This window comes from Ornithorhynchus anatinus, chromosome X5 (genome assembly GCF_004115215.2).
Source record: "Ornithorhynchus anatinus isolate Pmale09 chromosome X5, mOrnAna1.pri.v4, whole genome shotgun sequence".
Taxonomy (NCBI): Eukaryota; Metazoa; Chordata; class Mammalia; order Monotremata; family Ornithorhynchidae; genus Ornithorhynchus; species Ornithorhynchus anatinus.
The window spans coordinates 11,368,704-11,394,508 of record NC_041753.1 but is presented as its reverse complement, the minus strand read 5'-3'; the positions used below and the strand labels follow the sequence as shown (position 1 = coordinate 11,394,508).

The window sequence follows — 25,805 nt, the reverse complement described above, 5'->3', positions numbered from 1 at the left end:
TGAGCACCTACTGTGCACAGAACACTGTACTAAATGCTTGGGAAATTTGACAGAGTTGGTAGACACGACAAGGAGCTTACAGTCTTTGTTGAGGGGACCTAGACCTAGAATCTGCCAGGGCCAGCATCGAACCCCACAGGTCACTGCTAACAGATTCAGGCTTAAAGAAGCTCGAGCCTGTGTAGGCCCAGCCTGAATCCTAGAATGTCTTGCAGTCAGGAATACAGAAAGGGAAATGGCAGACTGGACCTTCCATCAGCCTGGGTGATACCCACTCATCCCTAGGTCTTCTCCCAAGGATCACCATTACTGGGTTTAAGTTTCAACATCTTTAATAATATTAATAATGATAATGTTATTTGTTAAGCACTTACTTTGTGCCAGGTGCTGTTCTAGGTTCTGGGGTGGTTACAAGCAAATCAGGTTGGACACAGTCCTTGTCCTACATAGGGTTTACAGTTTTAATCTCCATTTTACAGATGAGGTAACTGAGGCACAGAGAAGTGAAGTGACTTGCCCAAGGCCACACAGCAGACAAGTGGCAGAGCTGGGATTAGGACCCATGACCTTCTAACTCCCAGGCTTGTGCTCTATCCACTATGTCATGCTGCTTCCCATATAAAGAGAAGGCCAGTGGAGTAGCTTGGGTAATTCACAATCTTGATAATCATGGGCTTGGAGAGTTGAGAGGTGGCTGCACTTGGAAATTGTAAATACAGATTTGGTGCAGAGGAAAGCACTTGGCCCAAGAGAATAGAGTGATCTCTTTCTCTGCTCAAACCTGGACAAGCCACAAGCCCTTTCTGAACAAGTAGACATCAGCCGTGCACTTACCCAGAAATTGTGAAGAAACCAATCCTTAATGTTTTTCCTTTCTTGCCAGTCATCTGCTGCCTCGACTGTGGGTCCCAGAATCCAGTTATGGGTCATTTGGGTCCCTTTCTGTGGACTCTAGGCCAGCAGGAATTTGGGTTGGGACAGAGAGGAAAGAAAGCAGTTTTTATAGTTCACCTGGGATCCCTGATCATTCTGAACCACATAATATTCTGATTTATCCCAACTTGGGCCAGGATGAGCTCCTACAGGTAGATAGGTAGGACAAAAGCTGTTGGAAGGAGACCTGGGCCTCTGAGCTGAAGGTTTCTTAGTTTGCCCAAAGCCGGTGAGCTCCCTTTAAGTTAGAAACCACTTTGACGTGGCGCAGTGGAAAGAGCCTGGGCTTCGGAGTCAGGGGTCATGGGTTCGACTCCCGGCTCTGCCACTTGTCAGCTGTGTGACTGTGGCCAAGTCACTTAACTTCTCTGTCCCTCAGTTACCTCATCTGTAAAATGAGGATTAACTGTGAGCCTCACGTGGGACAACCTGATTACCCTGTATCTACCCCAGTGCTTAGAACAGTGCTCTGCACATAGTAAGTGCTTAACAAATACCAACATTATTATCAGAGTGTTCCCAGCCCTTCCAAACATTCTGCCAAGGCAGTCCAGGCGTGGATCTGAGGGGAGATTAATTCATTCGTTCCTGGGCTGCCAGAGATGAGTAATAATTCAGTTGACGATCAGGACTGGAGCAGGTCCTTGTGGGAGAAGTATAACAGAGGGGATTGGAGAAATACAGGAAACCTCCATCTACACTCACTCCCTTGGTGAACTCATTCACTCCCAAGATCATCTCTACACGGAAGATACCCAAATTTGTCTCCTCCCCTGTTCTCTCTCTCCCTCCCTTCAGGCTTGCATCTCCTTCTGCCTTCAGAACATCTCTACTTGGATGTCTTTGCGCCACCTAAAACTCAATATGTCCAAGACAGAGCTTCTTATCTTCCCCCTGAAACCCTGTCCTCTTCCTGACTTTCCCGTCACTGTGGACAGCACTATCATCTCACAAGACCACAACCTTGGTGTCATCCTTGACTCTGATCTCTCATTCACCCCACATATCCAATCCATCACCAAACACTGCTGGTCTCACTTTCACAGCATCATCAAGATCTGCCCATTCCTCTCCATCCAAACCACTACCATATTAGTACACTCATTCATCCTCTCTCGACTGGATTACTGCATCAGCATCCTTTTTGAGCCCCCAACCTCCTGCCTCTCCCCACTTCAGTCTATACCTCACTCTGATGCCTGGGTTATCTTTTTTAAAAAACGTTCTGAGCATGTCACCCCTCTTTTCCAAAATCCCCAGTGGTTGCTTATCAACTGCTGTATCAAGCAAAACTCCTCACTATTGGCTGCAAAGCTCTCCATCTTGCCCCCTCCTACCTCACCTCTCTTCTCTCCTTCTACATCCCAGCCCACACACTCTGCTCCCCTGGTCCTAACCTTCTCACTATGTCTCGTTCTTGCCTGTCCCACCATCAACCCCTGGCCCACATCCTACCTCTGGCCTGGAATGCCCTCCCTCCAAAAATCTCCCGAACAATCACACTTCCCCCCTTCAAAGCCCCATTGAAGCTCACCTCCTCCAAGAGGCCTTTCCAGACTAAGCCCCCCTTTCCCTCATCTCCCCCCTTCTCCGCATCACCCTGATTTGCTCCCTTTGCTCTATCCCTCCTGCTCTACGTACTTATGTGTAGATGTACATATCTATAATTCTATTTATTTATATTAATGCCTATTTACTCTTTTTGACATGTATATAGCTATAATTCTATTTATTTATACTGATGCTACTGATGCCTGTTTACTTATTTTCATGTCTGTCTCCCCTTTCTAGACTGTGAGCCTGTTGTTGGCAGGGATTGTCTCTCTTTATTGCTGAATTGTACTTTCCAAGTGCTTAGTACAGTGTTCTGCACACATTAAGAGCTCAATAAATATGATTGAATGAATGAATGAATGAAAAATTATACTGCAAAGTAAGTTGTATAGTTGCCTGGTGCTGATCAGTGATTCTTGAGTGATTACAGGTAGGTTCACCCGGGGAAGGAGTCCATTTGCCAAGAGAGAGTCATGATCACTTCTTTGGGCTTGTCACTGTCTGTCTTCAGACACTAAGGACTAAAGCCTGCTTTTACAAAACTGTTCTGCCTTGTCTCTTTCCCCACTGGATAGCCTTCTAGCAGTGACATCTCTGGGCAGGAGCCTGTAGGACTACAACAGGAAAGCAGATTTTCCATTGGATTTCACATTCTTTCTTGCTGCTAATCTGAGGTTTTTTTTCTAGAGGCTAACTCTAATTTTTTTAGTTTCTGGTCATTTGAATATGTACAGGGCTAATGTAGAAATTCAGAGGAGGTTTATCCCCATCCTCCTACTTCATTCACATAGTACAAATGAGGCAAAGCTAATGAAGCTATTAAAGACCCTGGGAATAAAGTTCCATAGGCTCCCACCCAACTGTAGCCCTTTCTATCAGAAGGTTATCTGATATTCTGAGTTGTGTGTTCTGTTGTCTGTATTTCACACCTTACTGGAAGGAGCAGACTGTTTCACTGAAGATCTCCTGGGAGCTGAATAAATCCATCTGTGATCCCTTCTTTTCTCTTGTGAATCAACACCTTATAGTGGAAGGAGAATTTGCTTACGCCAGTGGAACTTAGAGCTATGCCATTGAGATATATTCTCTCGTCAGGGTTACCCATAATGGAATGGGTAGAAGAGGCATGGGAAAGAGTCAAAGGTAGATGATCAAGCGATCAAAATGTTGATCAAAGACAATGACAGAGACTAAAGTTTTTACTGCACAGAGACGGCAATGGTAAACCACTTCTGTACTGTTTACCAAGAAAACTTGTGGTTATACACACCAGAATGAAGAAGACAAGACGTTCTAGAGTGAATATGTCCATAGAGCCTCTATGAATCGGAAACAACTCGATGGCATCTGAAGATGAAAATAATAGATTAGCAAGAGTGATATGAAAATGCTCAACAACCAGATGCATACGATTTACGTATGCCAGGCCAGACACATAGTGTGACATAATGCGCTCATATTGAATATTTTCAGAAATCCACCCCAATCTAGATTGTTTATCCAGATAAACAGGTTTAATCCAGGTTGCTGTCCCACAAGGATCACAACCTAATTTAGGTTAAATAATAACAATAACAGTGGCAAAACAGTTTCCACAAATCAAAATAAAAATGTACTGCAAATGAGTTAAAACAATGAATTGACTTAAAGAAGCAGTGTGCCTTAGTAGATAGACCGCCTGTGAATCAGAAAGACCTGGCTTTTAATCCTGGCTCAACCATTTGACTGCTGTGTGGCCTTGGGAAAGTCATTTAACTTCTCTAAACTTCAGTTACCTCATCTGGAAATGGGGGTTAAGATTCTAAGCCCCATGTGGGAACATGGACTGTGTCCAAACTGTTTATTTGTATCTACCCCAGTGCCTGGCCCATGGTAAGCACTAACAAATACCACCTTTTTTTTTTTAAAAAAAGGAAATATTTAGGCTTGTGGAACAGAGATTGTCCGATCTGATTTTTATTTTATCTACCCTAGTGCTTAACACAGTACTCGGCAAATGGCAAGTGTTTAATCAATATCTCATCATCATCATCACTATTAGTATCATTATCATTATTATTACCAGCAGCAGAAGCATTATCATTTTCCTACCAGCTCCTCAACTCCTCCTATATTTCCTTGATCCATTATTCTGTTACCATACCGTCTCTCCATTTACCTTCTCACCTCATCTTTCCAGGATTGTCACCTTCCCCGAACTTTGCCTGAGCCCACACCAGGAGCACCTCTATGTTGTACAAGGGAGGAACCAGATAGAATTTCCATGTCTCTCTCAAAAGAGATGCTTGTCTCTCTCAAAGCCCTGCAGAACCCAGGGCCCTCCCCTTGTCTCTGCTTCTTCTCATTATGTTCCTTTTTTTTCCCAGTCCCATAAAATGAGATGACTGCAAGTTCCTTAAGGGCAGGAATCTTGCTGACTTTACTGGACTCTCCCAAGCTCTTAGACCAGTGCTCTGCACACAGTGATAGCCTTGGACAAATTAAGTGGATCCAGAGCCTTGGGGTTACTGGGCAGGGGTGAGAGCAGCACATGAAGCCTAAGGGGTATGGGTGAGGTGGCAAGCTAGAGGGTTGTGGTTCAATAGTGAAAGGTCAGAATTGGTGAGGCTAGAGATAGGAGCACTGTCTAGAGGTGATCAGAGTTAACATGTGCCTGAACTGACCTGTAGCTGGAGTGTGGTGAAACAAGAGGTTAGCAGAATTGGGTAGGATGCAGAGGTGAGATCTCTGGAGTCAGAAGGATTATCATCATCATTAAGGATCAGAGGAGGAGAGGGTAATGAGAGTAAGTAGAAAAAGGCATCCTAGTCAGTCAGAAATGGAGAGGAGGCCAGAAGGTGGGTAGATGACAATGATTGGGAGCAATGTGGTCTAGTGGAAAGAACACTGGCCTGGAAATCACCGGGCCTGGCTTCTACTTTGGCTCCACCACTACTTTGGCCTGCTGCTGTGACCTTGGGCAAGTCACTTAACTTTTCTGGGCCTTGGTTTCCTCATCTATAAAATGGGGATTCAATACCTCTTCTCCCTCCCAAGTGACCTGTGAGCCCCATGTGAGACAGACTGTGTCAGATGCGATTATCTTGTATTTACCCCAGTGCTCAGTACAGGACTTGGCACATAATGACTGCTTAACAAATACCACAATTAGTTATAATCTTTATTATTATTATAGCTGCAAAGGGTAGTAGAGATAATGGATGAAGGATGCAGGATTCAAATGAAGAAACGGTAAGAGAGGAAGGGGGAAAGTTGAAGTGGAAGTCAATATTGGAGGGCAAGGAGCATGTTGATTCCTCCCTCCTTCCCCAAGAGATGAGGGAAGTAGAAGAAGGTGAAACTCTCTTCAGAGGAAATCAACAGGAGAGATAGTGCCATTAGATGAGCGCTAGGTCTTGGTGAAGTCAAAGAGGAGGAGTAAGTATGTCGGCAGCAGGTCAAGAAATGAAGAGGTACTTTGCCCATGATGGAATGGGGTTTCCAGACTGTAGTTATTAGGTGTGGAGATGGGTGGTGGGGGTGAGGGTGGGGGCGGGAGGTGACAGTGGATGGAGACGTGAGGGATTAAAAAATGTGAGGTGATAGGTGTTATTTGGAGATCAGTGGGGTGGGGGTGGGGGCCAGGATGGAGGATTGGGATGGAGTGAGCAGGAACCACTTTAGGAACTGGGATGGGAGGGAGGGGATGTTGGGGATGGTCTTGGCATGAGAGGATGGGAGGAGGGAGAGCGGAGGAGGGCACCAGGAACTTATACAGGGACCCAGGAGAGGGAGGCAGTCTCAATGCAGTGGAATGGGACAAGAGAAGGAGAGGGTCAAGTAGAGGGACTGAGTAGTGGCAGGGGGCATACTCAGTGTGGGCTGGGGGAGGTATACCAGGAATTAGAAAATACCAGGAACTGACAAGAGTGGTGGGGGCTGTCTTGGCACATGCTTCATAATGTTCTAACCGTCGTAGACAGGCTACAGGAGCAGGTAGAGCTGAGTGGGTCGGGGTTCAGCAACAAAATCTTTGGCAGAAGGAGACGTTGGGGGAGCAGCAGCAACGGGCCATAGCAGGTCTGGCCCAGGAGGGCAGGTTTTGGGCACAGCCAAGCAGAGGAAGAAATACATCATCCCAGACATTATTGATTCTCAAAGGAGAATTGATATCTTGAGGGATAGCAAGTGCACTCAGTTCTTCCATAATGCACACCCATTTTAGATAGAACACTGTTGTGAAATTAGGAAACACAACAAATTGCAGCTGACTGGATCGCACACGAAGTGGTGTCAAAAGAAATGGTTTCTGCGACCACTCTTGGTGAGGTGTAGTGTGGAGAACAGTCCACAGCTCGTTCCAAATCAGGCACCCTTAATCCTATTTCCCCCCAGGAGGGCTCAACACAAAATCACCACTCCCGAGACTGAGCGGTCCACATACTGAGCGGTCCACATACTGAGCGTGGGCCGCTTATATGGGCAGAGTTTAAACACATCCTTTTATTTGCATACTCCCTCCCCTGGCTGGCACAGGCAGCTCTCCTTAGCCCTCCCGAAGACGCTCCTTCAAGAGTAAACCTCCATTAGTCCCCCGTGCTGCCGTTGTATTCCGTGGCCTCTCATTGGTGGGTGAATAGAAGTTAGTAAATTAGTAAATTAACTCTCTTTTTAAAATATATACTTAGTAAGTACTTCCTGAGTTTACCTGTGGGTTTTTCTTTCCTTACTCTTACATAGCAGCAAATAGTGTGGCCTAATGGAGAGAGCACGGATGTGGGAGTTCGAAGGACCTGGGTTCTAATCCTCACCTAGCCTTGGGCAAGTCACTTAACCTCTTTGTGTCTCAGTTTCCTCAACTGTAAAATGTAAATGCCTGTTCTCCCTCACTCACCCAACACTCGAGAGGAACAAGGCAAAAGTTTTATTTGGGGATCCAGAGTAAGCCAAATTAGACAAATAGGGAGTAATGCAGCCAGCGGGCAACCCTCTCATTAAGAGAATGAGTGCCGCCACCATTTGGGCATGGCAGCCTTTTATATTTTCACGTTGCCACAGTTGCTCTCTTCTTCAGCAATGTGGGCGTTGCTGGATAGGTCCTTTTATGGCCGCAGGGCCGGTGTCTTGGGCGTGGGGTGATCCTTATTTGGGGTGGGTTTCGTCTACCTTCGGGTTTCAATGATTCAGCAAATTTAAGCAGGAAGGCCTGAACAGGAAGGCCTGAACACCATTTTGTATTCCCTGGTTGTGTCCCCTCGTGCCTCAGTACCCCATCATTCACACTCCTTTTCCCCACACCCACAATTCAGGGTGATGCTTGCCCTGATTCCTCCTCACCAGCCTCAACCTATCCTGGAATTTGCAAGTGCTGAAGTGCCTGAGCTTAACCTAAATTCAGAGAAGTTCAGCTTGTCCTCAGGAATTTTCCCCTGTTCTTAAAAGTTACAAGTTCTGTATATTTTGTTCTTGGCTTCCTCCAGTCACCAAGGTTCTCCTCCAATCAGTGAAGTTCCTGCTTTACTGGAAAGTTGGCTGTGAAACTTACAGTATTATGGTGCTTCACTGAAAATAAATTAGCCAAGTGCAGCAGTGTCTACTGCAGATTTTTCAGTTTGTCAATTTCAAGTTAAGAAGAACTAGCTCCAGCACTAGCTCTTTGTCCCTCTGAAATTAACCTTCTTATCGGGCTTTGCACATTTCTACTTCTCTTCATGTCTACTTGGATGTCTTCCTTCATCTCAAGTTTAACATGTCTAAAACAGAACTCCTTATCTTCCCACCCAAACCCTGTCTTCCTCTTGACTCCCCCCATTATTGTAGACTACACCACAATCCTTCCTGTCTCATAAACTCAGAAACTTAGCATCATCCTTGACTCCTTTCTGTCATCCAACCCTCATATTCAATCCATCACTAAATCCTGTCCATTCCATCTTCACGACATCGCTAAAATCTGCCCTTTCCTCTCCACCCGAACTGCTACCACAATAATCCAATCATAGCCTATCCTGCTTTGATTACTCTATCAGCCTCGTTGCTGACCTCTCAGCCTCCTGACTCTTCCCACTCCAGTCCATACTTTACTCTGCTGCCCGGATCATTTTTCTACAAAAAACATTCAGGCCATGTTTCCTCAAGAACTTCCAGTGGTTGCCCGTCCACCTCTGCATCAATCGCTTTGCCCCCTCCTACCTCACCTTGCTACCCTCTCACTACAACCCAGCCTGCACACTTTGGTCCTCTAATGTTCTCACTGTACCTCGTTCTCATCTATCTCACCGCTGACCTCTTGCCCATATCCTGTCTCTGGCCTGGAACACCCTTCCTCCTCATATCCAACGGACAATGCCTTCAAAGCCTTATTGAAGGCACATCTCCTCCAAGAGGCCTTCCCTAACTAAGCCCTCTTTTCCTTTCTTTAACTCCCTTCTTGCTCCCTTTATTCATTCCCCCTCCTAGCCCCACTGCTCGTTTTAGGCAGGGAATATGACTGTATATTGTTGTATTGTACTCTTCCAAACACTTAGTACAGCGTTCTGCACACAGTAAATGCTCAACATACATGATTGAATGAATGTGTGTAATTCATTTATTTATATAAGTAAATATAAATAAATATATGTCTTCTCCCCAAACTGTAAGCTCGTTGTGGGCAGGGACTCTTATATTGGAAATCTGTCAAACTAGCACACTTACCCCCCCTTCATAGCCCTACTGAAAGCTCACCTCCTCCAGGAGGCCTTCCCAGAGTAAGCCCTCCTTTTCCTTTGCTCCTCCTCTCCTCCCCATTGCCCCAACTCACTCCCTCTGCTCTACCCCCTCTCTGCCCCACAGCACTTGTGTATATATGTACATATTTATTATTCTATTTATTTTATTAATGATGTGTATACATCTATAATTCTATTTATTTATATTGATGCTATTGATGCCTGTTTACTTATTTTGCTGTCTCCCCCCTTCTAGACTGCAAGCCCGTTGTGGGGCAGGGATTGTCTCTATTTGTTGCTGAATTGTACTTTCCAAGAGCTTAGTACAATGCTCTGCACACAGTACACAACGTGGCTCTGTGGAAAGAGCACATGCTTGGGAGTCAGAGGTCATGGTTCAAATCCCAGCTCAGCCACTTGTCAGCTGTGTGACTTGGGGCAAGTTACTTAACTTCTCTGTGCCTGTTACCCCATCTGTAAAATGGGGATTAAGACTGTGAGTCCCACGTGGATCAACCTGATCACATTGTATCCTCCCCAGTGCTTAGAACAGTGCTTTGAATATAGTAAGCGCTTAACAAATACCACCACCATCATCATCATCATCAGTACACGCTCAATAAATATGATTGAATGAAGGAACTCTCCCGCGCGTTTGGTCCAGTGCTCTGTGAGCACCGTAAGCGCTCAGTAAATAAGATTGACTGTTATAACTCTTCTCTGGTATATCCTTCTTTTCTCGCTTGCTCCCATTCTTTGTAGATACTTTCTGAATGCCCGTTTTCTCTCTGAAGACAAAGTTCCTTGAGGGTAGGCAGCTAATGCTTCGCCTCCTCCCCACTCAAGTAGCCAATCAATAAATGCCACCGACTGGTTGGTTTCCTGACAGGGTGGGGTGCTGAGCTCCAACCGCCAAGGGTAAAAGCAACTCAATTCTGCGCATGCTGAGAGCGCTCTCCACTGCCCAAGCCTATAGGCCTTGGGATGAAGGCGGGGTAGGAGAGGGGCACGTGGTCTTCTGGGCTCCTCGCGCCCACGGAACAGTCGGTTGCCGTGGCCGTTTTTGCGCATGCGTACGAAGCTAGAGCCAAAAAAAAGAGTGGCTTAAGTAGACGTTAAGTCGAAGAAGTCCGCGGGAGCAGAAGGAGTCTGAGAAGACAAGCAGTCCTAAATCCTGCACCAGGATAGAGGTGAGGAGAGGTGTCTGTACGGCACATGCGGACTTCTCCTCACACCTTTCCCTTTCCCCCTTCCTCCCTCTCCACCCCTAGCCAGCCTAACAAGTGCCCGATACGCTGAGAGGGCCAACCATCTTTCCTTTCCAGTGGCGGGCACTGCGGTAAGAACTGCAGTGAAGGGATGAGGTGGCTGTCGTGGGTTTTCGGGTTTGTCTGAGGTGGCTCCTTGAATATTCGCGCCTTGATCTGAGGTGATTTTCGTTCCGGTTTTTGCGGCTCGATCTGAGTTGAATCGGGGTTTTTTTGGGTCTTTTGGGGGTTTTTTTCGGCTTGGCCCGAGTTGATTCTCATTGCGGTTTCTTATGAGGTGAATCTCGTTGGGTTTTCGTCGCGTGGACTGAGGTGATTCTCACTGCATGTTCGCGGCCTGGTCTGGGTGATTTTCGTTGCGTCTTCGCAGCTCCGGCTGAGGGTGCGATCTCGCGGTCTATTCTGAGGTGAATTTCGTTTAAATTTCTTCGCATGGGCTGAAGTGACTCGTATTGCGTTTTTGCGGTTTGTTCTGAGGCGAATTTTGTGTGTTTTACCCGCTTGGGTTGAGGTGATTACGTTCGCGGTTTGTTCTGAGCTGAATCTCGTTACGTTTTCGCGGTTCATTCTCTGGTGAATTTCGTTTGAGGTTTCCCGCCTTTGAGGTGATTCTCCTTCGATTTTCCTCGTCTGAACTGAGGTGATTCTCGTTGCACTTTCGCAGTACCGAAGTGAATCTCGTTGCAATTCCGAGGCTTGGTCTGAAGTGATTTTCGTTGCGTTTTCGCGCCTTGATCTGCGGTGATTTTCATTGCGTTTTCGCGGCTCGTACTGAGGTGGTTCGCATTGCGTTTTGGCGGTTCTCGGTTGATTCTCATTGAGTTTTGGCGGTTTGTTCTGAAGTGAGATGAGAGTGGAAGGCGGCGGCTACTTGAAGAAAGCTGGCAAGGGCTTTGGGCTCAGCCTTAGAGGCTTTCGGGAGGCGGAGTATCCTCCATCTTGAAACGGTGTTAATTTACTGTTTGAATTAACTCTCCAATTATTCTTCCCCGAGCTGTTGCCCACCCACGCCCACCCCGCTTCTCTTGAAGAATTCTCCTCTGGAGACTACTTTTCATAAACGCACAGATCTGGCAAAACTTTAGTCCAAGCCTGCATAAAGCATCAAGTTTAAAGGGGAAAAAAATCAATCAGTAGTATTTATTGAGCTCTTTACTGTATGCAGAGCACTGTGAGAACTGTACTAAGCTCTTGGGAGAGTACAAAACAGTAAAGATGTTATATATACACAAGGCTAATGTTTTCTATTCTTGGGCACAGGTGAATTGATTTAGTGGCCAATGTTGCCATGACCTTCCAAGCATTAAATTAAGGGTTTATGTTTGACTCTCCTACCACAAAAATAATAATCGGGGGTGGGGATAAATGATTAGAGAAACAGCATGGCCTAGTGGAAAGAGAACCTTACCTGGTCTCTCTCCTTTTTAGATTTTGAGCCCCAGGTGGAATAGGGGCTGCATTCCATCTGAGTATCCTGTATCTACCCTAGACCTCAGCGTGGGTGCTGCTGGTGGAAATCCCCAGGCAGACAAGTACTGCAGGGGACTCCTCCCTGTGTCCCCTCCCTACTAACAGCATTTAACAAGGCCATAACCTGTGTGGCTCTTTGCACACCAACATCAAGATTGTTTAACTTTCCTTGGAAAAAAAAGAGGTTGTCAACTTCTATTTTAAACTTAATTATTGATTACAGGTAAAGATGTCAGAAGCAGACCGTACTGCCAAAATGCTTCGAGCTGTTCTACAATCCAATAAGAACGGAGTAGCCTTGCCCCTGCTACAAAGTGAATATAAATCGTTGACCGGAGAGTGGATCCCATTCAATCAGCTTGGCTATCCCACGTTGGAGGAATATCTGAAAAGTATACCATCTGTCGTCAAATTAACTGTTAGCTCTGGAGAGGTAAGAGGATAGTTGTTCATTCATAGTCTTCACAGCTGACTCAGTAAATTTGCTAGGTTATCAGCTGGCTGGAGAAGCACTGCATTGGCCTTAAAATAAGCTTTCCCTTCCACTTCATGGGTTTCCTCCCCCCTCTCCAATACCAAAGCAAGGGCCTGTTCTGGAGCTTTTCTAATCCTGAAGGAACTTTTAACTCACATTACTGTCAGGCAGGGAGGCTGGTTTGGAGAAACACATAATAACAATAATAATGGAAATGGTGGTGTTTGTTAAGCACTCACTATGTGCCAAGCACCATACTAAGCCTTGGGACAGCTACAAAATAATCAGGTTGAACACAGTCCTAAGCCCTTATCTAAATTGGAGGGGGAAAAATATTTAGTCCCCATCCTTTTTACAGAGGCACAGGGAAGTTCAGTGATGCCTAAAGAGGTTCCAGTATGCTCAGGGAGGAAGTCATAGGGCTAGACAAAATTGGCCCCCTGGGACATATCCCCAGCCATCATCATTATCAGTATTTCTTGAGTGCCTACTGTGTGGATCACTCTGTTGGACACAAAGGTGTGTAAACCAGAAGTCGATATAGTTTCATGCCCTGTAGAGCCTTCAGTTAAATGGAGGAGATAGATTTAAATGATTTACAAATGGTGGGAGCAGGAAGAAGAACCAGTATATAACAGATAGTAGGTCACATCTCAGTAGGAGAGAGCTGAATAATTAATATTTATTAGGCGACTATTGAATGCTAAGTAGTAGAAGCAGTACTGTTTATTGAGCATCACCCGACTGCAATGTACTGTTGAAGTAAATTGGAAAGGTACATGTTTCCTGCTGTCTATAAGGAAGTTAAATTCTGACAGGAGAGACGGACACAAAAATATTCACAAAAAGGAGTCAAAAGGGAAGCAGCATGGCGTAGTGGCAAGATCACAGCCTTGGGAGTCAGGACCTGGGTTCTAATCCTGGCTCCACCACTTGTCTGCTGTATGATGATGGGTAAATCATTTAACTTCTCTGAACCTCAGTCACCTCATCTGTACAAAGGGGATTGAGACTAAGAGCCCCATGTGGGACATGGACTGTGTTCAATGATTTTGTATCTACTCCAGCACTTAGTACAGGGCTGGACATATAGTAAGTACTTAAATTCCATTTTAAGTAACTGACTGTACAATTGAATAAACATGCAAAAGTGAGGATAGGGATGTCAATATGTACAGCGGTAATGTGAGTAGTGAGTGCATAGTTGTGTGTGTATATGTGTATATAAATTACCCAGCTTGCAAACTTCACTCCTCTAGTGCTAACTTTCTCACTGTGCATCGACCTTGCCAGTCTCTCTGCTGACCCCTGGCCCACATCCCACCTCTGGCCTGGAACATCTTTCCTCCTCAAATCTGGCATACACTTACTCTCCCCCCTCTTTCAAAGACTTATTGAAGGCACATCTCCAAGAGGCCTTCTCAGGCCAAGCCCCACTTTTCCTCATCTCCCACTCCCTCTGAGTCGCCCTGACTTATTCCCTGTGCCCCCCACCCCATCCCCACCACACTTATGTATATATCACTAATTTCATTTATTTCTACTATCTGTCTCCTTCCCCACCCCCCACCCCCGACTGTGAGCCTGTTGTGGACAGGGAATTTCCCAAGCGCTTAGTACAATGCTCTGCACATAGTAAGCACTTAATAAATATGATTGAATAACTCTCTCTCTCTCCATGTATATATTATGAGTGGCTGTTGGGTTGACGCCACTTGGGGTGTTGGCATTAATCAGAGAAAACTTATTGGAGGAGGTAGGACTAGAAAAAGTCTATAAAAATGTGGATAGCTCTGGCCTGGTGTATTTGGGAAAAGGAGGGAATTCCAGGTGGGGGTAATGACTTGAAGAAGGGGCTGGAGGCAGGAGAGTTGAGAGACCGTCAGTCAGTCAGAAGGTGAGTTTGAGAGTGTCAGAGTCTGTGAGTTGAGCAGTAGTGGGTGAAGAGAGCTGTCATGCAAGAAGGTGAAAGCTGGTGGAGGACCTTGAAGCCAAAGGTATGGAATTTCTGTACGATGTGGAGGGGCACTGGTAACGTTTAGAGGCTCTTGAGTGGAGAGACATATTGAACAACCTGGAAGGTGGTCTGGGCAGCAGTGCGTTATATGAACTCCCCAGTAGTTAATATTGAAGTTGTTAATATTGAAATAATGCCATAATAGAAGAAAAAAACAAACCTTTACAGTCATTGTCTGTGTTAAGCCTGCATCAGATACATTTGATATCTGTACCTCAGAGCTGTGACTTAGTATTCCTGGGGTCACTGCAGGACTGTTTCTACAACCCTCTCCTCACTAGCACTCTCATCTCCCACTTTCTCACACTCCAAGGAAATTGCTACCCATGTTTGCAATGGAATGCTTTTTAAAAAAAAGGCACCTGGAAATTGAGGGTAGCTTGAAGTTCAAGAGATGTGTATGTACATGGGGGTCGGAGCACTTGGATTTGCATCCCAGGGAGAGCAACACCTGTCCAAAGCCCTAACCCTCCCTTCCCACCAATAATGTTTATGAGTTTTGAAACTGATTTTTAGGGTATAACACGTACATAGGATGCACAATGTGACACTTATTGAGGCTTAGAGGAAGACGATTACAACGTCATGAGGAAGCTCGAGTCATTTTTTGGATTTTCTTCCTTTTCATGAGTAGACCATTTGCATAGCTATGACCTGCAAGGAAACTGAAGATATTGCTCAACTTGTGGCACGGCAAAGGGATTCAAAAAAGAAAACTGGTCAAAATGATAAATATCAAAAGAAAATAAAGGAGCCCGCTGCATTGTTCATGCCAAGAGGTAAGGTAGCCTGTTCAATTTAGAAGATCAGTAAATTTTGTTGTCATATGTAAATATAGTTGTTGCCACCATTCATGCTCAGTTGAAATCTATGCAGGATAAAGGTGATGGGTAGTGTGAAGATCCCTTAGATTGAGCTATAAACGTTAAATTGTCGGTTTCTGAAGGCTTTGTGATCCTCCTGAACTTGAGGAGCTGCAAGTTGTTCTATAGGCCCAACTTGTTTAGGGTTTTTCCTGGTTGAGAAAATATGGCAGGTTCTCTTGTTGGGGGAAAGATGAGGAATTCTATTGTGCATAAAAAATGTTTGCATCTGAAAATGGTAATTTTGTTACTCAAATCAATCAAAGGTAAATATTGTCCACTTACTGTGTGCTGAGCAGTGTATTAATGAATATAAAGCCTTTAGGATTTAGAAGATGAGGAAGTTTAAAGGACATAAATCCATGCCAAAGACTTCTATGAACTGAATTTATGGAATAGAACCTCTTTTGTATTTCTGATTTTTCAGGAGAACCAAAAAAATCATTGAGGAAACCAGAATTTTATGGTGAGGCTGAAAAATACTACAGAAAGTCAGGGTTGAAGGAGAAAAACCGTTTTGGAATTTCACCATATATGGCACCCCCTGTTTTTGGACATGAGGATGCAAAATGTTATTCAGTACAAAGTAATGTGTACATGTTTCAACACAACAGGAAGAGCATGGTCAACAAGTAAGTGATTTCAGGGTGTGGTGTGAAATAAAGAATTTAGCTCAACTAATCTAACTTTGTATTAATTGAGGCAAATAATATTCACTCCAGGTAAGAAAATGCTCACTAGACTTTTGTTTATTAAGAGTGTCAGGTTCATATGCAAAAGTGAATTATTCCAAAATTCTTGCCACTTTCTCCCATTGCTGGTTTCTTCGGGGAGGAAGTCAGACACTCTATTTATAGTCGTTCAAGTCACTAGGGCCATTAGCGTATTCCCGTGCATCCCAGGGGATGACTTGGACATGACAAATAGAAGAGTCCTGATTGAAAGCTGTGGACTACTGCTGTTTTTAAAGCATTTGCAGGGCAATTATACATAGAGTGGTGAATGCTTATAGCTGTACTATGTAAGATTTGGAAATTGATCTGATGGTTCCTTGGATTAAAGTTACTCAAGCATCTATATTTTCCAAGTTTGTTCATAGGCCCAGCATTTAGGCACCTCTCTCCTCCAGGAGTTCTCATGAAAAGGCTATGAGGCTATGTAACTTTTAAATCCCTTTTTACCTTGCAGTCAGGCATTAGTATTTATTGAAGGCCTGCTGTGTGCAGGGCACTAGGGAGAGTAAAATAGGGTACTGTTGTATCCTCTGGAATCAGAGTGGCCTAGTGGCAAGTGCCTGGCCTGGGAGTCAGAGAACCTGGATTCCAATCCAGACTCTATGTACCTGCTGTGTGACCTTGGGCAAGACACTTAACTTCTCTGTACTTCAGTTCCCTCATCAGCTGAATGGGGACTCAATACCTGTTCTCCCTCCTGTTTAGACTGTGGGCCCCATGTGGGACCTGATGATCTTGTATCTACCCCAGCACTTAGTACCATGTTTGGCAAAAAGTAAGTGCTTGGCAAATACCAAATTATCATTGTTATTAGGAGTTTACAATGTAATCGAGTTTAATTTGAAAATAATTCATTCAGTCATTTACTGAGCACTTACTGTGTGCAGAGCCCTGTACTAATAATTGTGGAATTTGTTCCGTGTTGGATCGTAGTAGGCCAGTTCACTTTTTCATGGTATTTGTTAAGTACTCACTCTGTGCCAGGCCCTGTACTAAGCGCTGGGTTAGATATGTCCAGCGCTTAGAACAGTGCTCGGCACATAGTAAGCGCTTAACAAATACCAATATTATTATATGTGCTAATTAATCAGGTTGGTTGCCATCCATGCCCTACAGCGGTTCACAATCTTAATCCCCATTTTACAGATAAGGTAATTGAGGCCCAGAGAAGTTAAATGACTTGCCCCAGGTCACACAGAAGACAAAGTGGCATATTGACTTTCAGGTCCTTCTGACTCCTAGTCCCATGCTCTATCCACTAATCTAAGTCAATTTATTGTTTTAACTAATTTGCTTTACATTTTTATCTTGGATTGTTGAAATTATTTTGCCACTCATTAATGTTCTGTCTATTTGTTATTGTTCTGTCTGTTTTTTAACCCAAATTAGGTTGTGATCCCTGTGGGACAGCAACCTGGGTTAAATCTGTATACTTTGGTTTACTCCAGAATGTGTATGTGTGTTTAAGCTCTTATTTGCTTGACAGTTGTCTTAAAATGAATTGCCATTAAGAACTGTATTACCCAGGCAAACATTTCAGGGCCTATTTAGGGTAAAGCATTTAAAAGAAGTGGTATAAAGCTTGGTTTTTATTGTGCATACTCCTACATTGATTAAAAGAGCTCTGTGAGTGCTCATCTTAAAAGAGTTTTGGAGCTTTTCATCTCTGCTTCTTGCTGTTTTTTCCTGGGAGAATTCCACAGAAAATCTGTCCCTATTCAGAGGATTTGGGACTAATTTTTAAGAGGTAGTATTATTTCATTCATGCTCTTTCATAATGGTGAAAAATTGGTAGAAATTCCTTTAGTAGCAGTAGTTGTAGTAATAATAGGGAAGCAGCATGGCCTAGTGTTTAGAGATGGGCTGTAGAGTCAGAAGGACCTGGGTTCTAATCCTGACTTGGTCACTTGTCTAAGCCTCAGTTACCTCATCTGTAAAATGGAGTTTAAGACCATGAGCCCCATGTGGGACAGGGACTGTGTCCAACCTGATTAACTTGTATCTACCCCAGCACTTATAACAGTGCTTGACACATAGATAGTGCATAACAAATACCATCATCATTATTATTATTATTTATCAAGCACCTGAGAATGCAGTGTCTGTACTATGGGCTTGGGAGACACAACAGTATGAATTACTTGGAAGCCCCGGTTCCCTCCATCCCAGCTTCTGCCACCAAAGTTCACAGCTGTTCCAGATTTCACCCTGACATGGGAGGGGAATGCAAAGGCTCTGGAGTCAATTCTGGATGCAGAAATCTCATTCATTCATTCATTCATTCATTCATTCATTCAATAGTATTTATGGAGCGCTTACTATGCGCAGAGCACTGTACTAAGCGCTTGGAATGTACAAATTGGCAACAGATAGAGACAGTCCCTGCCCTTTGATGGGCTTACAGTCTAATCGGGTGAGACAGACAGACAAGAACAATAGCAATAAATAGGATCAAGGGGATGAACATATTAAAACAATAGCAATAAATAGAATCAAGCTGATGTACATCTCATTAACAAAATAAATAGGGTAATAAAAATATATACAATTGAGCGGTCGAGCACAGTGCTGAGGGGAAGGGAGAAGGGGAGGAGCAGAGGGAAAGGGGGGAAAAGAGGGCTTAGCTGAGGGGAGGTGAAGGGGGGGTAGAAGGGTAGCAGAGGGAAAAGGGGAAGCTAATCTGGGAAGGCCTCTTGGAGGAGGTGAGCTCTAAGTAGGGCTTTGAAGAGGGGAAGAGAATTAGTTTGGCAGAAGTGAGGAGGGCGGGCATTCCAGGACAGCGGGAGGACGTGGCCCAGGGGTCGATGGCGGGTTAGGCGAGAACGGGGAACGGTGAGGAGGTGGGCGGCAGAGGAGTGGAGCGTGCGGGGTGGGGAGTAGAAAGAGAGAAGGGAAGAGAGGTAGGAGGGAGCAAGGTGATGGAGAGCCTTGAAGCCTAGAGTGAGAAGTTTTTGTTTCGTGCGGAGGTTGATAGGCAAATCTCCATGGTAATGGTGCAGTGGCAGCTGCAGGGATGGGTGGGGTGGAGCCTGGGCTGCATTCATTCATTCAACAGTATTTAATGAGCGCTTACTATGTGCAGAGCACTGTACTAAGCGCTTGGAATGTACAATTCGGCAACCTCATCTATTCCCGCAACAAACCCAGCACGGCCCTTGTAAGGGAAGGGAGGACCACTCCAGGATGCGAATGGGTGGGTAGGGAAGAAAGCCAACCTGCTGCTCCTGCTGCTCCAGCTCTTTGAGGAGGTGATGGGGGCATGGGACAATAGCAGCCCCTGTGCTGGGTCCAAATACACTGATGGCGACTCGGAGGCTAGGTCTGGAAGTATATCTGCTCCTGGGCTTTGCTGCCTATTGTGAGGTGGAGGGTGAGATTGAAATGGCTGCAACATAGCAGGCAGGGTAAGTTTTAATTAGTTGGGTACCTAGTCTGACAGTAGGTATGGAAGCCTTAACTAGGCCTTTGGGAGAGCGATAATGATCCACTCCTAATTAATGACCCTTTCCTCAGGATTCCTGAGGATCCTTGTTTCAGACATCTCTTTTCCCACCTCCAGGTGCATCCTAGAAGTGGGATTGGGAGGAACATAGAGTGCTTGCAGGGGAACAAGGGTATGAAGGAGATCTGATAAGTAAGGTAGAGACAGTTTCTCTCCCCGCTCCAGTCCATACTTCATTGTACTGCCTGGATCATTTTTCTCCAAAAGCAATCAGGACATGTCACCCTGCTCCTCAAAATACTCCAGTGGGTGCCCATCCACCTCCACATCAAACAAACTCCTCACCATTGGCTTTAAAGTACTCCACCACCTTGCCTCCTCCTACTTCACCTCACTACTCTCCTACTACCCATCTTGTACACCTTACTCCTCTAGTTCTAACCTTCTCACGGTGCCTTGGTCTCAACTGTCATGCCATTGACCCCTGGCCCGCATCCCACCTCTGGCGTGGAGCGCCCTCCCTCCTCAAATCCGACAGACAATTACTCCCCGACAAACCCCCTTCAAAGCCTTATTGAAGACACAACTCCTTCAAGAGGCCTTTCCAGACTAGGCACCCCCCGCCCCTTCCTCTTCTCCCATTCCCCTCTTTCATTCAGTCATATTTATCAAGCACTTACTGTGTGGAGAACACTATACCTGATATCATATCGATACTTTAGATAGGTGCAATTTCAAGTCTAGTAAGTAAAATATTGTTTTGCAGTTTAGACTCTCTTTATAAAGTTCTGTGTTTTTCAGTGTTTAAGTTGCTTAATTAGGCTTTTTCCTTTTAGGTCTGGGCCAAACAAGGCCTTTCCTCAAGCAGCACAAGGATACCTGCCCAAAAGATTTTCTCAGGATTCACAAGGTATGTTTCACAATATTCTGCATAGAAATTTGTTATTCTGTCAGCAGATGCGGACTACAAACATTGGTTTTCTTCCCCAAAGTTCTGAACCACCTCCACCTCCTCCTTCTCCAAATGCTAGCCTGAGAATAGCTCATCACCTAGGAAGGACTGCTAATGTTTTTTGATCACTCTTCTTTACTCTTTTCCTGACTGTCTGGTTCTCTTATCTTCCTGAATAGAACTGATGTAGGAGCTGCGAGCCAGTTATGGTTTGCAATTGATAAGATTAAAGAAGTAAACCTTCTAAATGGGTTGAGAATAGGGTACTCCGTCTGCATAGCAGGAAGTAATTACATTCAGATACACCTGAGCCCTCTAAATGATTCTCATTTTGGATTGTTGGAGACTTAGTGGAGACCACTGACTTCCCTCTCTCTTTCAAATCTGTCAGATCATAGCTCTCCCCATCTTCAAAGTGCTCCTGAAATTCCACCTCTTCTGGAAGGTTTTCCCTGATTGATTTTCTTCTCTCCAGGTCATATTCTACTAACCACCACCTGAATGAATAATGTTTATTGAGTTCTTACTGTGTGCAGACCACTATACTAAGCACTTGGGATAGTACAATGTAACAGAGTTGTTAAACACATACCCTGCTCACAAGGAGCTTACAGTTTAGAAGGGGAGAAAGAAATTAAGATATATAAATTATGGGTATGTACATAAGTGCTACCACCTCAGCAGTCAGGTACTCACAGACACCCATAGCAGTTACCTATGTATTGATTTGTATACTTTCCCTGGTTATCATCTTTGTTTATCAGTTCTGAGATTGAACAAGACCTTTCCCCAAGCAGACTTAAGCCTTCAGGGCAAGGTGAAATAGACTGCTTAGCAGCTAGCAACTTTTCACCTGTCCTTTGTCATTTAAGCTGTTCTGGAATTGAACCAACTGTCTGGGGTTGTCCTCAGTAGATAGTGAAACAGCCAGGTAAATAGTACTATGTGGTTCGTAAACTGTTCTGAAATTGATCCTGCTATGGGGATTTGTGCAGCAGGAGGTACAGTTTACCTGACTTTTTTACTAATTGGTTGCCTTATAGAATAGAAATGACTAATTCACTCTTCTGCCTTAGGACTAGTAAAAGTTGGCTAGTAAGCTTTCTTTTTGAGGCTCAAGGTGCTACTTTTGGGGGACAGAAAGGGTGATTGCCCTTATGGGCTTGGCACCAAAGGAGGGACACCATTAGCTTTGTCTCCATAGCCTGTTGGGTAGTTGTAGCTAGCCTGTCTCTGCTCCCACTCCCTGCCTCCCCACTCCCTCAGAGCCAGAAAGGCCTGGAAATGCTGTCGGCTCCTCCTCCCCCAAACTCTCTGCCACTGGGACCTGACCCTGTGGCCCAGTTAGGGAAAAATAAGCAGTGGTGCAGGAGGAGGAAGCTGAATAAGGAGGGTGATTGGGATGGTAACAACAAAGCAGGGAAGATGAGTTCATTCACTGAGCACCGACTACGTATTGAATGTACTGGACACTTGGGAGAGGAAGTGAGAGGGCACTTGGGAAAGTGTAGTAGAAGAGGTACATTCTCAATCAACTGCCTAGTACATTGTTCTATCTGTTATATTGTTATATTGTACTCTCCCAAGCATGTAGAACAGTACTCTGCACACAGTAATCACTAAATAAATATGATTGACACACAGGTGCCTCACGAATAATAATATAGTAATTACGATATTAGTGAATCAGCTTTCATCTCTGTCGTGGCGTATCTCTCTGGGATATTAGGGCTATATTCTTATTTACTGATGAAAAGACTTTAAATTGTTTGCTTCAGATATTCTAAGAGGTCATTTTCTCACTAGTCCATGCAAAGCTAAATATTCAAATATATTAAGCGATGCCTGCTTGCTTGTGCTAGGGACCATTTTGAAATGGGGCACTCTGGCATTTTCATTAATGAAGTGTGCAAGGGAGCAACTCAAAGTCCTTCACACTTATGGATGCCATCTCAGCAGCAGCAGTGTCCTCTCTGACCCGAAAGGCAACTCTGCTGGCAACAGTCTTGTGGGCATGTTGAAGATGCTTGCCTATCCCCCATGCTACCAAACATTTTGTGCCTGCTGCATACTTATTCATTCATAGATTTTCAACTTCTAGGTTCCACTTTTGTTTTAGGAAGTATGAATTAGGTTACTTAGATTGTGAGCCTCCATGTCTGATTCTTGTAACTACCCCAACACGTAGTACAGAGTTAGTGCTTAATGTCTGCTGCTTTCATTATCAGCAATATTATCAACACAGCTTTCAGACATGCTCATATCTTCCCTATCCTAAAAACCTCAACCCCCCAGCTCCCTCCAATTATTACCCAAACTCCTTGAGCAAGTTGTCTGCACCCGCTGCCTCAAGTTCTTCTCCTCCAATCTGGCTTAACACCCTGCAGCCTAGCTTCTGTTCCCTTCACTCCACAGAAGCCGTCACAAATGATCTCCTTCTTGCCCAATTCAATGACCTTTACTCAATTTTTAATCCTCCTCAATCTCTCAGATGCCTTCAACACTGTTGACCACCCCCATCTCCTGGAAACATTATAATACCTCAGCTTCACTGACACTGTTCTCTCCTGGTTCTCCTATCTCTCTGGCCACTCAGTCTCTTTTGTAGGCTCCTCCTCTGCCTTCCACTCCCTAACTGTGGGGGTCCCTCAAGGTTCAGTTCTGGGTCCCCTTCTATTCTCCACCTACACCCACTCTCAGGGAACTCATTTGCTCCCATGGCTTCAACTACCACCTCTACCAAGTCTACATCTCCAACCCTGATCTCTCTCTCTCTCTGCAGGCTCTCGTTTCCTCCTGCCTTCTAGATATCACTACTTGCATGGACTGCTGTCATCTCAAACTTAACTAGTCCAAAACAGAACTTCTTACTTTCCCATCCAAACCATGTCCTCCCCATAACTTTTCCATTACTATATGCAGCACCACCGTCCTTCCAGTTTCACAAGCCCGTAGTAGGCTTGGCTTTATCCTTGACTTCTCTCTCTCATTCAACCCACATATTCAATTTATCACTAAATTCTGCCACCTGAACCTCCACAACAATACTAAGAACATCCCTTTCCTGTCCACCACAACTGCTACCATTTATCCTGTCCCACCTTGATTACTGAATCAGCCTCCTTGCTGATCTCCCTGCCTTCTCTCTCTCTCCACTCGAGTCCATACTTCACTCTGCTGCCCGGATCTTTTTTCTACAAAAACATTCAGGCTATGTTTCCCCAATCCTCAAGAACCTCCAGTAGTTGTCCATCTACTTTGGCATCAAAAAGAAGCACCTCACCATTGACATTAAATTACTCAATCACCTTACCCCCTCCTACCTCACTTTGCTACTCTCCTACTACAACCCAGCATGCACACTGCTCCTCTAATGACTCATTGTACCTCGATCTCATCTGTCTCGCCACCGACGTCTTGCCCACATCCTGCCTATAGCTTGGAACATCATCTCTCTTCAAGTCCAAGAGACAGTCACTTTACCCTCTTTCAAAACCTTATTCAAGGCATATCTCTTCCAAGAGGCTTAAGCCCTCATTTCCTTTTCTCCCATTCCCTTCTGCATCACCCTGATTTGCTCCGTTTATTCACTGCCCCCCCCCCCAACCCTATGTACTTATGTACCTAGCTGTAATTTATTTATATTAATGTCTGGGGAAACAACATGGCCTAGTGGATAGAGAGAGCATGGGCCTTGGAGTCAGAAGGACCTGGGTTCCAATCCTAGCTCCATCACTTTTCTGTGTGACCTTGGGCAAGTCACTTAGCTTCTCTGTGCCATAGTTACCTCATCTGTAAAATGGGGATTAAGTCTGTGAGTCCCATGTGGGAAAGGGACTGTGTCCACTGTGTCCAACCTGATTAGCTTATATCTACCCCAGGTCTTAGAACAATGCTTGACACATAGTATGCATGCAACAAATAACACCATCATCATCATCCCCCTCTAGACTGTAAGGTCACTGTGGGCAGGGAATGTATCTTTTGTATTGTTACATTGTACTCTCCCTAGTGCTTAATACTTGGTACACAGTAAGGCCTCAATATCTATGATTGATTGTAGAGATTGCAGGCAGGTTGTGTTAAATGGTAAGGTATTTTTCCTTTATTGTTCTTCTAGATGTACAGGACTTTTCTCAACTATCATTTCCTTTGCTTCAAAGGTACAATCAGAGAAAATGTGTTTGAAGGCACTCTCCTGCCTCCTGGCTCTTCGATGTACAAAATAGATGAGGTTCAGTACCGCATTAAAGAACTGCTGAGCATGCACAGTAATGGAATTTTGTTAACAGGGATTCCACAACTCTACAAAGAGTATTATAAAGAGGAATTGAATAAAGACGTGCTTCAACACATGTTACATTGGCATCATATTTGCAAGGTAGGCTTTACATTTTTCCCATCCAAGTATTTAATATCAACTTTTGATTTTTCTGTGTTGTATTGCCAAGTACTAACAAACACTCTCAAAAGTTTGGCCTGTAAAATTCCATTATAATTACCTTCAAGCTTTAAATTGTTTATCACTAAAGAATTTGAAATGTGTATATATTAAAATACTGGTTTTATTTGCATTATACAGGTTTTTTATTCATCGAAAATCAGTGTGACCCAAATTTAACTTTTTTGAATCTCAAGAATGTAAGAATGGTTTGTAGATTACCCTAAAACATTTTTTTTTCCAATTACTGATTCTATTCCTATAACCAGAATGCATGCTGGTTATTCATTCTGACATATTCTTCTGACATGTTTTTATGACATGTTTGGGGAGTTTGCTGCAATGAAAATAGTGGTTGTTCTGATAATATGAATTTATCTGGTTAGAGCGAGCTTGACAGAGTGTCAAAAGAAACAGTTGTGTGCATACATGTTACTCCAGTCAAAGCAATGGGTTTTGTACCTCCATCTAATTTCCACATTTGGTCTGAGCTCCTGGTGAGGTTTGGGCATTGGACTATCAACTCCCCAAACCTTCTGTAGTTACACAGCAGAACAGCAACTTCCCCAGAGCTTTTGGGCAAAGCAAGTTGCTCATGACGTGCTTCTTGTTGGTAAGTACTGTCCCTCCCCCCAGTTCCAAATGCCACTTTCCTGCCCCTGCCCTCACTTCCCCTTTCCCCAACCCCATGTCTTTGTTTTGGCCTTTTGTTTTCCCACTTGCAACAGCCATCTGCCCCTTTTTATTTTCAACTCCACTAGTGCTGGAGGGGGTTGGCCACAAAATCATTTCAAGAATAAAACAGAAAAAAGAACACCCACCATGAGAGAGAGAGAGAGAAGTCGCTGCAGGGGACTCGATAAAGTAAATTTCAGAGTTAGTGTAACTAGATGAGCTGCATGATTCCGTATTGCCTAGTCCATGTTTTCAGATTTCTTTAAGTGCAGCAGGCTAAGAATAGGCAGAA

General features: G+C 44.5%; 1 protein-coding gene across 1 annotated transcript in view; it reads left to right on the top strand.

The window, feature by feature from the left end:
• The first annotated feature begins 12,143 nt into the window (after positions 1-12,143).
• TDRD7 (tudor domain containing 7) overlaps positions 12,144-25,805 on the top strand; it is a 38,522-nt gene continuing 24,860 nt past the window's right edge. The window contains exons 1-6 of the mRNA XM_039910895.1: positions 12,144-12,347; positions 15,041-15,185; positions 15,697-15,901; positions 20,282-20,355; positions 24,561-24,778; positions 25,225-25,335. Of these exons, the coding sequence (XP_039766829.1) occupies positions 12,144-12,347; positions 15,041-15,185; positions 15,697-15,901; positions 20,282-20,355; positions 24,561-24,778; positions 25,225-25,335 (957 nt within the window). The remainder of the gene's footprint in view (positions 12,348-15,040; positions 15,186-15,696; positions 15,902-20,281; positions 20,356-24,560; positions 24,779-25,224; positions 25,336-25,805) is intronic.